This window comes from Sus scrofa, chromosome 17, assembly GCF_000003025.6.
Source record: "Sus scrofa isolate TJ Tabasco breed Duroc chromosome 17, Sscrofa11.1, whole genome shotgun sequence".
Lineage (NCBI taxonomy): Eukaryota > Metazoa > Chordata > Mammalia > Artiodactyla > Suidae > Sus > Sus scrofa.
The window spans coordinates 48,396,627-48,409,506 of NC_010459.5; the positions used below are offsets into that span (position 1 = coordinate 48,396,627).

Consider the following 12,880-nt stretch of genomic DNA (forward strand, 5'->3'; position numbering starts at 1 on the left):
TTTGCGAAAGCAGTGTTGGCTGATAGCTATTATTTAGTGAATGTCCCAAGAAGTGCAGACTGCACTACAAAAGAGGCTCTTTCCGCCTATTAAAGATGCTGCTCACAGAGGGACTGGAATACACGGGAAAGTGGCTGTGGCAGGGTCCCTGTCCATTTCCAGTCTGTTGAGCCCTGATCCCATCATCCAGCAATGCCAGTCCTATGGCATACGTGCCACCACATTCTCCCTTCTTGGCTTCCAGCAGACATCACTAATCGATTGTGGCATTCTTTTCTGCTGAGCCTGAATGAGACCTCAGATTCCTCAACACAGCCCTATAAGCACTACCAATTGATGAGAGTTGGCACCAGAGATGAAACTGATCTGCTACCACTTTGAGATCAGGGGCAGTATCCTGCTTATCTTTGCATCCCCACCTATCTAACAGAGGGCCACATACATAGTAAGAACTCTTAGGTATTTACTGAATTAAAGCAACTTTAATTTTTTGTTTCTCTCCACTTGGGGCTATATATATATATATAAAGTAGGTGCTAATAAATGTTCACTTAGTTGGGTGACTCATCTTTGCAACCCCGACAGAGCCAAGTACACTGGAGGCCTTGTATATAATGGGTGCTAATAAACATTTGTGGATTTAATTCAATTACTTATCTTTACATCCCCTGCAGTGCCCAGAATAAAGTAGCGGCTAATAGATGTGTGTTGGATTGAACTTCTCGTTTCTGTACCCTCAATGGTGCCAAGTATTTTGTCTTATACATAGTTGGCATTAATAAGTAGGTGGAGTTGAATTGGCCATGGGAGCCCTGTGAAATTCTGTCCACCGGTCAGGCTGTGACCACTTAGGGAAGGGGTCTGGCCCCCCCAACATCAAGAGATGATCTAGTCTAACTCGTCTCTACCAGAACTCACTCCCTCACTGATTTCACCCAGCCTCAAGCTTTAAATTCTCGCTCTGCTGATGACTTCCAAAGTTGTAACTCTAGCCATGATCTTGCCCTTGACCTCTAGACTCAGAGATCCAACTGTCCCCTTGACAACTCCACATGGATTTCTAGTAGACGTCTCAATCTAACATGTCCAATAATGAATTCTTAATTACGTGCTGCAAACTTGCTCTTCCTGGAGCATTCCTCATCTCAGCAGCAACAGTTCCATCCATCTACTTGCTCAAAGCCTTCAGCATCCTCCTCATTTTCTCTCTCTCTCACTCCCCCCATCCAATCTATCACAAAACCCTGCTGGCTCTACCTTCAGTGTACATCCAGAATCCAAGTCACCATCACCTCCTGGCCCCACTATTGCAGCTGCCTCCTCACTGATCTTCCTACTTCCAACCTTGCCCCCTACAGTCTATCTTCAACATGGCGGCCAACAAACCAACTTTTAAAAATCCACATTGGATCATATAAGTCTTCTGCTCCCTCTCTTACTTAGAGCACAACCAAAAAGCTTTTAGTGGCTACAAAGTGCCATATGGTCCAGCTTCCAGCACCTCCTCTGACCTCCTTGGATCCTCTGCCCCCTCATTTATTCCTCTCTTTGCCACAGTGGCCTCCTTGCTGTTTCTCAAACATGACAAACACATCACGCTTCAAGACTTGCTGTTGCACTTGCTGTTCCCTCTACCGAGAGCCTTCTTCCTCTAGCCTAGTGGTTCTCCAACTGTGGCTCCTGAACCAATAGCATCAGCATCACCTTATTAGCATCTTTGTTAAAAATACAAATATTTCTTTTTTTTTTTTTCTTTTTAGAGCTGCACCCATGGCATATGGAAGGTCCAGGTTGGGGGTTGAATTGGAGCTGCAGCTGCCGGCCACAGCCACAGCCACAGCCATTCCAGATCTAAGCCACATATGCAACCTACACTACAGCCGGATCCTTAACCCACTGAACAAGGCCAGGGATCGAACCTGCATCCTCGTGGATATTAGTTGGGTTCATTACCGCTGAGCCACAACAGGAACTCTAAAAATGCAAACATTTCTAACAGCCTAGATCTACTGAATCAGAAACTGGGTTGGGGCGGGGAGGCTTCTGTGTTTTAACAAGTCCTCCACATAACTTGGATGCACAATAAAGTTTGAAAACCACTGTTTCACGTAGCTCCTTGGTCCATTCCATTGGTTCTTTCGGCCCTTTGTTCGAATGTCCTCCTATAAAAAGGAAAGGTCCTCCCCCCCGCATCTAGAATTGCAGTCCCGATATAACTCCCAGTTCTCTTATTCTTCACAGCACTTACACCGCAGGGTGTATTATACCTTGGCTTGTTTATTTCTTTCCTGCCTCCCTCCCTGCTCTAGATGTAGGCTTCCTAAGGATCCCCAATGCCAGGGATGGTGCCTGGCACAGAGTAGGCGTTCAGTAAACCTCTGGGCATGAATGAGTCCCCTCAGTGCTCAGAAGGGAATGTGGGGCCCAGAGAGGGGCAGCGACTTTCCCAAGGTCACACGGGGAGCCAGGCCTCCTGACTGTCAGATGCAGGACCCGCTTCACTGCATTAGGCTCAGCCTGGCTGGCGTGCCCCTCCTCAGAAGTGTGGCTCATTGGGGGCCCCCCCGGCACACTTTCCTTCCCTTTTAAGCTGTGAGTGGTTTAATTTGTGAGCGCTGCAGCCTTTCATGTCCCAAGCTGCATCCCCGCTCCCTCTGATCTCGGAAGAGCCCAGACCCCGGTGCTGCTTGTCGACCCCGCCCCTCTCAGCGCAGATCAGGAGGCTCAGTAATTGTGACTGATTTTCAAAGCCGTCTGGAGTTTCTGCAACTACCCCGGTGTCGGACTTGCTTCCCTTTCAAAAAGTTGCTCAAATGAAATAAACTAATCTAATTTCTGCTTCCTCCTTCCTCCTCCTGGGTTTCCCTGGCTTGTCCAAGTTAAGTCCCTACTTTTTCCTAAGTGAGAATGTCAGAGTCGGAGGGCTGGCAGCGGGCGGGGAGGCAGGGCGGGGGCTCCTTAGAGCTCTGTTCATAAAGCTGGGGGCTGGCTCTGCCTCCTACTTCCCGGGTGACCTTGAATGAGTCCCTGCCCTTTTCTCGGTCTCATTTTCCCCATGAGTGACACAGAATCTTGCTGCTCCAAAAGCCTGGGAGCCAAGGCCAATGACGTGCTTGGTCACTGACATGCTAAGTGACTGTGGGTAGATCTCCTCTCTGAGCCTTGGTGTTCCCATCTGTTCAATAGGGATGCTAACATCAGTCCTACCACCTTTCAGAGTCGAAGTGAGAGTGAAGTGGCGACGGGAAGGCCACCATGGTGGCTATGGGGCTGCACTCCCCTCTGTACCCCTCACCTGCATCCACTAGCCACCTCGCAGCAGCACCAGGAGACGTCTTTTTTTTTGTCTTTCTAGGGCCTCACCTATGGCATATGGAGGTTCCCATGCCAGGGGTCAAATCGGAGCTACAGCTGCCGCCCTATGCCACAGCCACAGCAGATGGGGATCTGAGCTGCATCTGCAACCTACACAGCAGCTCATGGCAATGCTGGATCCTTAACCCACGGAGTGAGGCCAGGGATGGAACCCGCATCCTCACAGAGACAATGTCAGGTCCTTAACCCACTGAGCCACGACAGGAACTCCCCAGTGGGAGATTTCTAAAATGCAAATGTGCCCACATTACATCCTTGTGGTTCCCTCAATCCTTTGGATATGATTCCAGCTTCCTTCTCTTGCCTCATCTCTGGCCATCTTTCTGGATTTTTCCATGTGGAAACGTGCAGCTCAGTTTTAGGTGAAGAGAGACAGGACCCCATCTCCTTAGGTCAGAGTTTGAGTCCAGGAGTGGGGGCTGCTGGACCTGGGAAGTCAGAGGGTTAAGCTACCTCTGACTGACTATGTGCATTTGAACCCCTCACTGGCTCCTCTGAGCCTTAGTTTCCCCACTTGCAAAACTGATTTCTAAGTATTCCCTGGGTCTTTGTCTTGGACAACTTCCAGATTTATCTCTCTAGCCCAGACCCTTCCACTGAACCTGTATATCGAACTGCCTTTTCCGAGATCTCTCCTTGGCTTTCTGATAAATACTTCCAGCTTAGCACATCTGAAACCAAACTCCTCGTTTCCCTCCATCCCCCAAATCTGTTCCTCCCACTGTCTCTCCCATCTCAGCAAATGGAGATCGCATCTATTTAATTGCCCAGGTCAAAATCTCGGTGGTCATCCTTGAATTTTCGTCCTCTCTCATCCCACAGCCAGTCCATTAACAAATGCTTTCAGCTCTACTTTCAAAGTAGATGCCCAAGTTTATCTCTTTTCAGTACCCTTTCTGGTACCACCTTTCTCCAAGGCACTATCATTTCCTGCCTAGGTAATTGCAGTATCCTTCTCAATGCGCAATCTGCTTCTGCCCTTATCCAGCCCCCTCCCCACCTAATCTTCACGGACCAGCCACAGGATCTTGTTACAATTAAGTCAGATCATGCCACTCTTCTGAACAAGCCCCGCCACTGACTTCCCAGCTTGCTCAGCATAAAAGGCAAAATCCTGACTGTGATGACATGGCTGCATGATCTGGTCGCCTCTCTGCGTCTCCTCAGAGGGAACTCAACCTTGGGGCCTTTGCAAGTACTGTTCCCCCGACTGGAATGCTGTTCCCCCTGGGGCCCATGCCCTCACTTTTTTTTTTTTAATTTTAAAGTATAGTAATTGACAATGTTCTGCCGATTTCTGCTGTAGAGCAAAGTGACCCAGTCATGCCCTCACTTCTTTTGCGCCTTTGCTTTAATGTCATCTTCCCAGACCCTGCCTGTTTACATGCTTCCTTCCTGTCCTCCTCTGTCTGAATGTCCCCTCCATGGGAGCAGGGAGGCGGGTCTGCCTTCTTGTCACTGCGTCCCCAGTGCCTATGCATACGCGTTAAACGAATGAATGAATCTGTTTCACAGATACATAGCATGTCACATGCATGCACACGCCTTAAAGGCTGTGCATGTGCACATCTGCATGTGTGTGTGTGAACACCAGCCCACACCCACATTCACCCCCGCCGTTCTCCGTTCTCCCACCATCCCTCTGTGCTCCCCATCTTCTCTGGCCCACTCCCTTCTCTTCCTTGACTGGCTGCCTGCTCCTTACCAACCAATCTGCCAGTGTGGCCCAGTCTGGGGAAGCCAAGGCTGACCACACTCTTCCCCAAGGACCCGAATACCCCTGCCCCGTGACATGTAGCTACAGAGCTGGAAGGCCAAGGGAGAGGCAGTGTTAAGCCGTCGGCCACTGTACATCAGCGATGGAACAGATCCTAGAACTTAGGGCCGCTGCTCCCTGTCCAGCCTGGCTGGCAGGTGGCTCAGGCTTATGTGGTGCGGGAAGAGATGGCAGCTTCCGGCTTGGCCCTCAACCCATGCCACCAGCTCCCACCAGGAGCCCCAGGCTACGTGGGGCCTTGATGATCAGTCCACTCCCTGTGGGTCCCCCAGTGGGAAAGGGGGGAGTCACCCAAGCTCTTTTCAGCATCTCACTGCTGTGAGATGTGTTTCTGAGTATGGCTGTGTCGGCAGGTATGCATTTTGATGTGTGTCCTGCCTTTTTTCCATGTACGACTGTGTGGACCCAATGCTCCCGGGGGTTTGCAGCCACAGCTGGGAATGGGCGGCTGAATCTGTGTCTGGGGGCTCGGCCACCTCTGTGAGCCTGTGTCTCTGGGTGGCCGGGCTGGGTGTGTTGGGGCTTCCTGTGGGCAGTGGATGAAGCTGTCTGGAGGTTGTTGCATCTGGCTGTGCCCACGCTTGTCTGCAGCTCCACTCGGAGCCCGAGACCCCGGGGTGGTGATAATGTCGGGCTGTGGCTTTTGCCCACGTCTAGGCAGGTGGCTGTGTCTGTGCACAAGCTCCACTGGTGGGAGGGGCTGCTTCCTGGGTGGCGTTGTGTGTGACCATGTTGGGCGTGAGGCCATATCTGGTTGTGTGGCTGGGCTTTGTTTCAGCAGCTGTGTCCACTCTGGTTGATTCTGGGTGTAGGTGAGCCCAGGGTCAGTTGTGTCTGCATTCGTGTGGGGGTTGCGGTCAAGGGCTGTGCTGTGTCTGTGTGTGGTTGAGTCTGGTGAAAGGCCAGGTCAGCTGGACAGCTGTGCCTGTGGGAGTGACTGTCCCGATGTTGCCAGTGTGTGGAGCCATGCCGAGTGGGGCTGTGTACAGGTGCACCTGGGCCTGTGTGACTACGCGAGGGTGTATAAGTGTGTCCACATGTAGGTCTATGTCCCTGTGTGGGGACTGTGTCCCCGTATATGCCTGGGGTCACAGGTATGCCTCTGTGCAGGTGTGCAGCTGTGACTGCCCAGGACGTCGTCTGAGCTCATGCAGGCACCTGAGCTTACACCTGTACCCTCTGCTGCGGATGGAGGTTCCTGCCTCGCCTGCCACCCCCCCCCTGACCCCAAGTGCCTCTCACAGCCTGGCAGCTCCCCTTCCCCTTCTCCCTGCCCCCCGTCCCAGCCCTGCAGCCCGCAGCCCACCTGTGGGTGAGAGCTCAGCCACGCTGCCAATGTAGGGGCCGTGCAGGAAGCGGGGCTCGCTGTCGTTGATGTCCTGCACCTTGATGATGAACTCCGACTCGGGCTCCAGCAGGCGGTTGGTGGCGCGGTCCCGGGCCTGAGCCCTCAGCGTGTAGAAGGTCTTCTGCTCCCGGTCCAGGCGCTCCATGGCGTGGATGTCGCCCGTCAGCTCATCGATCAGGAAGATGGTCCCAGCGCCCTCGCCCGAGATGGTGTACTTGATGGCCCCGTCCCCCTCGTCTGAGTCCGAGTGGATCTGGGGAGGCAGGGAGGAAGGCAGGATGGAGGCTGGGGTGGGAGCTCCTCTTGGCTTGGCCCCCCCAGCCCCCCAAGTCCCACTGGGGGCCCCTTCCTAACCGCATCGCTTCTTTGACAGACCTATTCTTTTTTTTTTTTTGTCTTTTTGCCATTTCTTGGGCCGCTACCGCAGCATATGGAGGTTCCCAGGCTGTAGCCGCCGGCCTACACCAGAGCCACAGCAACGCGGGATCCGAGCCGCGTCTGCTACCTACACCACAGCTCAAGGCAACGTCGGGTCCTTAACCCACTGAGCAAGGCTAGGGATCGAACCCGCAACCTCACGGTTCCTAGTCTAATTCGTTAACCCCTGCGCCACGACGGGAACTCCTGACAGACCTATTCTTCGGTGAAGACACTGCGGCTGGGAGGCCTCGCACCATCCTCGTCCCAGGTCTCACTGTCAGGTCCACGGTGCTTCCTGCCCCCGTCATCTACCGTTCCTTTTCCCTCTGTAGCCAGAGCCATCTGAACACATCCTCCCCTGCTTGGACCTCTCCGTGGCTCCCCATTGCCCTTACAAAGAAGCTAGAGCCACCTCTGCACCTCTTCTTCCTTGAGTGCCCTGTCCTTATTTCTCTGTCTACTTGAGAGTCTACTCATCCTGCAAGGCTCAGTTCAAGGGCCACCGCTTCCCCAAAGCTTTCTCGGACCCCCCCCCCCAAACCTCGCCATTCCTCTTCCAAATCTTTGCAATACATCAAGCCGTCATTATCACGCTCAGCCTGTAGGATCGCTGTAGCCATGTTTCTCAAACCTTAATGTGCAGGCAAATCACCTGAAGATCTCATTGCAAAGCAGATTCTGACCCAGTAGGTCTGGGTGGGACCTCAAGAGTTTGCCCTTCTAACAAACTTCCAAGCTGCTGCCCTTGACCGCAGTCCCTAGGCTCTGAGTCCCCAGAGGTTAGCAGTGGTATCTTCCTCTTCTTTTTCTTTTCTTTTCTTTCTATGGCCCACCTGCAGCATATGGAAGTGCCCAGGCTTGGGGTCGAATTGGACCTGTAGCTGCCACAGCAACGCCGGATGGGAGCCGCATCTGTGACCCATGCTGCAGCGTGCAGCAATGCTGGATCCTTAACCTGCTGAGCAAGGCCATGGATTGAACCCACATCCTCATGGATAATATGTCAGGTTCTTAACCTACTGAGCCACAAAAGGAAGTCCAGGGCTGGTATTTCTTGCTCATCTGGTACCTAGAAAGCCAGCCTCAGGGCTTGGCACATGGGGGGGGACATGGAGTGGAGGGACAGAGGAGGAAAGGGAATGCAAATTGGAGGAGCACCTACTATGTGCCGGGCACTGTGCTAAGCAATTTACACACTTATCTAGTTCAGAGTTCTTTAAAAAACAAATTCCTCTAGAGTATCTTTTGCTATCTTCACTTTACATATTTTTTTTTTCCATTTTCTGACTGAGGATTAGAGAATTGGGATGATTTGCTCAAGGTCAGAGTGCTGGACTAACTGGCCTGGGTCACAGCCTGTGCTTTCTTTCTTTTCTCTCTCTCTCTTTCTTCTTTTTTTTTTTTTTTAGGGCCACATTCACGGCATATGGACGTTCCCAGGCTAGGGGTCGAATGGGAGCTGCTGTAGCTGCCGGCCTACGCCACAGCAACAGCAATAGCAACACTGGATTCGAGCCATGTCTGCAACCTACACCACAGCTCACAGCAACCCAGATCCTTAACCTGCTGAGCAAGGCCAGGGATCGAACCTGTGTCCGCATGGATATAGTCAGATTTGTTTCTGCTGAGCCGCGACGGGAACTCCAACCTGGGCTTTCTCATTCCAGCCTCAAACTGCTTGGGAGGAGCCCATGGCAGGGATGAGGCAGTATGGCCTGGCCTGGCCTTGCCTCCAGCATCGCCATGCTGTGTGTCCTTGCACAAGTCACTGTACCTCTCTGGGCCTCAGGTGCCTCCTCTGGAATATGTGGATCATAACAGCACCTCCTTCTAGAGGTTCTGGGGGAGTTTATTGAGTGTGAGGTCCAAATAAGGCCCTCGGCACCTGCCTGGCAACAGGGGACACTGACAATATGTAACAGCCAGCCTGGCAGAGGAACTGCCCACGGAGCGGTGCTGCAGCAGGGCCCCTGCTGGGCCAGGCAGGAACACTGGGCGTGCCGGATCACACAGAGGTCCAGGGAATGAGGGAGTTGGGGCGAGGGAGAGGAAAGGGACTATTTACTGCAGGTAGGGAGCTTTTTCCCTATTTTAACCACCGGTACAACTATACTGGTAGGTGCTCGCTGAAAATCAGCCTTCCTGAGACATAGTAAGTGTCCTATAAATGGTAGCTATCGTTATTATTATATTATTACTAAATGTTAGCTATATATAACTGGGATTTAATCCAGGCACTGTTAAGCTCCAGAAGCCAGGCTGTTTTCACTGCACTGAGATCTCCTGGGCAAGGAACCAGCAGAAAGACTGTTCTTCCGAAAAGAAACACCCAAGTCCTTATCCTCCAATGTCCAAATCTCCGAGGCAGCTCTGAGCAGAATAAAATGTATCTGATGAAGCCAGTGACCTTGGGTGGGTCCCTGCTCCTCTGTAAGCTTCCGCAGAGATGGGGTGCGAACGAGAGAATCCCTGAGGCCCCTTCTGGGTTGGGATGCCATGTGCCCCATCACACTCGGCAGGATAACAGGTGCCAATGAAGTCATCACGAAGGGGGATGAAAGCCCACCCCCTGCCACACAGGAGGAGCCTGGGTATAAATTCTGCTGGTGGAACTTTGTGTCTGAAAGGTGGATTATAGAAGTGCCATTTGGAAGATTGAATGGCCCATAAACATTTTCATATTTCATTAGCCGATTAATGGGCATCTCTCTCTTTTTGGCGAGTCTGCTGATTCTCAGCAGAAATTGCGGGGAGTAAATGGAGGCGCCGGGTGGAACCTTTCCGGGTCCCCGTCCTGTTATAGATTGCCCCAATTAATGCCCGTCCTGGGCTCCACCGAGAAGCCTTCTTCCTGTCCAGTTACTGTTAATAGATTTCTCATAAGTGGCTGGATTGTAAAAACCTCATAACTCAGTTTAATACCCCCAATAAAATTATCTCAAGACATCGGCCCTGAATCAGCGGCCGTGCTGGGGATGAGGAGACCTGTCTCTCCTGCTTGCTGTTGATGCTTCCTCTCCACCTTTGCTCAGGCAGGATGGCGAGAGAAGAGGGCAAACTGGGTCCCTCTCAGGGAGCCTCCACCCACTTCCCAGTCAGACCTGTTGCCGGTTGATTAAATCAGCAAACATTCCTAAGCAGTGAGATACCATCTGGGGAAATGCTGACCAGCTATAATCTTACTATCACCCCCATTTCTCAGATGAGAAAACGGAGGCACAGAAAGGGGAGGTCATTCGCTTTGTCACCCAGCTAAGGGCGGGAAGCCAGTATCCTGACTCCATCGCTCACTAGTGCTCTGATCACAGCATGTGTTAATATTACCCTCTGGGTCCATTCTTCCACCTGAGAAACCAGATCGAGTCCTACCTGGCACGGGCGTGGTGAAGATGAAACGCCATTATGTTGATAATGACCTACACACGCTGTAAGTGGTTGTCTCCTTCCTTTTTGGCCCCCTGGGTCTCCGTCATGTCCCCGATGTCCTTGACATTTTATCTCAAACCCCTGGCCAGGGACCACTTACGGGGGGAGGGAGTAGAACCGAGTGGTGACGTCACTGATGATATTCTTCCGTGAAGCAGGACACAGAGCTCACAATGGGGCTCAGGGGCTACTCTCTGGGGTCTGCAGCATCAGACAGGGCTGGTCAGCCCGGGGAGAAGCTAAGAGCTTGGGCCACTCGCCCTGCCTGCCTGGCTCCTGGCTCTGGCTCTACCTGTGGCTCCATCCCGGGGGGCGGGGGGTGTCTCAAGACTCTCAGCTGTGAGGCTGGAGTTTGGTGCTCTTGTTTATTGAACACCTGCTGTGTGCCAGATTGCAGGCTTCTGCAGAGATCTAATTTAACTCTGGGCCCATGGAAAAGTCTCCCCATTTTCCAGGTGAAGAGCTGGAGATGGGCCCAGGTCTGTTTGACTCCAAAGCGCAGCTTGGTCACTCTGGAATCTGGTGGGAACGCTTACGATGTTTCTGGCTAAGGAAGAGGCAGAGGGAGGCGGGAGCGGGCTGCCGGGTGGCCACTGGGCCTGTACTACCCTGTCCTCACAGGCCACAGTCCCCGGCCACCTCTTCCATCTATTTCATCATTTGGAAAAGGATTTTAAATCACAAGTCAGGAGAGATGGCGGTGGGCTTTGGATTCAGGAATGGCTGGGTGCCAGCATCAGCTCTGTCACCCACCTGTGGCTGGTACTGAGCGAGACATTCCCCGCCTCTGAGCCTCAGTTTTCTCATCTATAAATGAGACCAATATTGTTTCTCCATAGATCGCGAGCTCCCTCTATAATATGATGATATGAGAGAGCTCCGGGCACATAGTCAGTGCTCAGTGAAGATGAGTTTCCACTCCTTTTCAGGCACCTAGTCTCGGGAGGGACTAAGGGTCCCCTTGTTCCCCCCCCATCTCCTGACAAAGAGTTACAGTCTCAACACCTGACCCACTGGAGACCCAGGGGCCATCATGCAACATCTTCTCATCCTTTAAACCCAGCTTGTTTCCTCCTTCAGGCAGCCCTCCCAGATGCCCTCCCAATGTCCCCTCTCCTGCTCTGCACCCCTGACCTGTGCACACACCCCTCTGTTCCACACCCCCCTGTTGTAATCTGTCTCCCCAGCTGTTGTGGGCCTCATGGGCAGGGACGAACGTTGACTGTCACCGTCTGAGCTCACCATGCCTGGTACATACTAGGTGTCTGACAGAGTGTGCAGAGAAAATACAGGGGGAGTGGGAGAGAGGGGTGTGTGTGTGTGAGTGTGTGTGATGGTGAACTCCCTGAGGATATCAAGCCTATGGCTGTTTGCTTCCATTTCGCCGGCACCAAGCAGAAGCCACAGCACCACACACTGAATAAACGAATAAAGAAATATACAACTGTCATTAGAATCCACCAGCTGTCTTCCGGGATTTCTGGAGGTTTCAGTGACTTGGTTAAACCCCAGGTACACATGAGCTAGCCTAGGGACACTTCCAGGCCTCCTACTGTTCCCTCCTTGATATCTCAGTGATCTTGCGACACAGAGATTATCTTCTCCCCATTGAACAGGTTGGCAAACTGAGGCTCAGAGAGGGCCCGTATCCTATGTAAAGCCGCACAGTGAACAAGAGGCGGCCTGAGGCCTGTGTAACTTCGCGTCTTGGGTTCTTTTCTCTGCGTCAAGCGTGGCCAGCCCAGAGGGAATTCTCCCTCCCTGAGCCCCGGCCCTGGATCATAAACAACGGGAAAAACACCAGAGTGATGGCTTCCATCCCGGGGGGGCTGAAAAACGGGATTTACGAGGCCATTAATTACTTCCTCCTAATTAAATCAAAATTAAATGCGAGCAGAGGTACGTTTTCCTTATTAAAGACAATTAAACGGACAGTGCGGCTACGCAAATAAAAACGAGTCCAGGATTTAAACGGAAAGCAAATCAAATAAAAAGCCTCCCCCCCTCCAGGAGGGGTCTGTTCGTGCCTGGGCTCCTCGTAAACCAGGAGTTCATCAATTTTCTTTAAATATTAGCAACTTAATTAAATCTGCTCTCCTCCCCACTTTAATCCTGCAGTATATCTAAAATAGATCTCACCGCCCACAGGAGTTGGTCATAAGTGCTGACCCCATAATTCTCTTGTTTTTTAAAAAAATTAAAAATCCTACAAAATCCACATCCAGCTGACAGAAGCCTCGGGGGAAATTATGGTTGGGGAAAGGGATTAGCCCAAGTACCCGGACTGTATGGAAATGTTGGGAGGTTGCCGAGGGGGGTGTTGTGAGAAGGTGAGGGGGGACCAGGTGGGCTGCGCTGCCGAGGGGGGCAGGACGGCACAGGGGCCCATTGGTGTGGGGCCCTGGCGATAACCCAGGGGGCCCCGTGGTTCCCGCAGGTGCCGAAAGGAGCCTGGCGGTGACTGATGGAGGAGGCAGTTGTAAAATAGGTTCCTGTTGGGCGCCCAGGGTTCACTCAGAGGATGGCGGATGGTG

At 52.3% G+C, this 12,880-nt stretch overlaps 1 protein-coding gene across 1 annotated transcript in view; it reads right to left on the reverse strand.

Moving 5' to 3' along the window:
* The window catches only part of CDH22 (cadherin 22), a 132,023-nt gene that overhangs the window by 56,944 nt on the left and 62,199 nt on the right, over nucleotides 1–12,880 (reverse strand). The window contains exon 3 of the mRNA XM_021077733.1: nucleotides 6,459–6,753. Within this exon, the coding sequence (XP_020933392.1) occupies nucleotides 6,459–6,753 (295 nt within the window). The remainder of the gene's footprint in view (nucleotides 1–6,458; nucleotides 6,754–12,880) is intronic.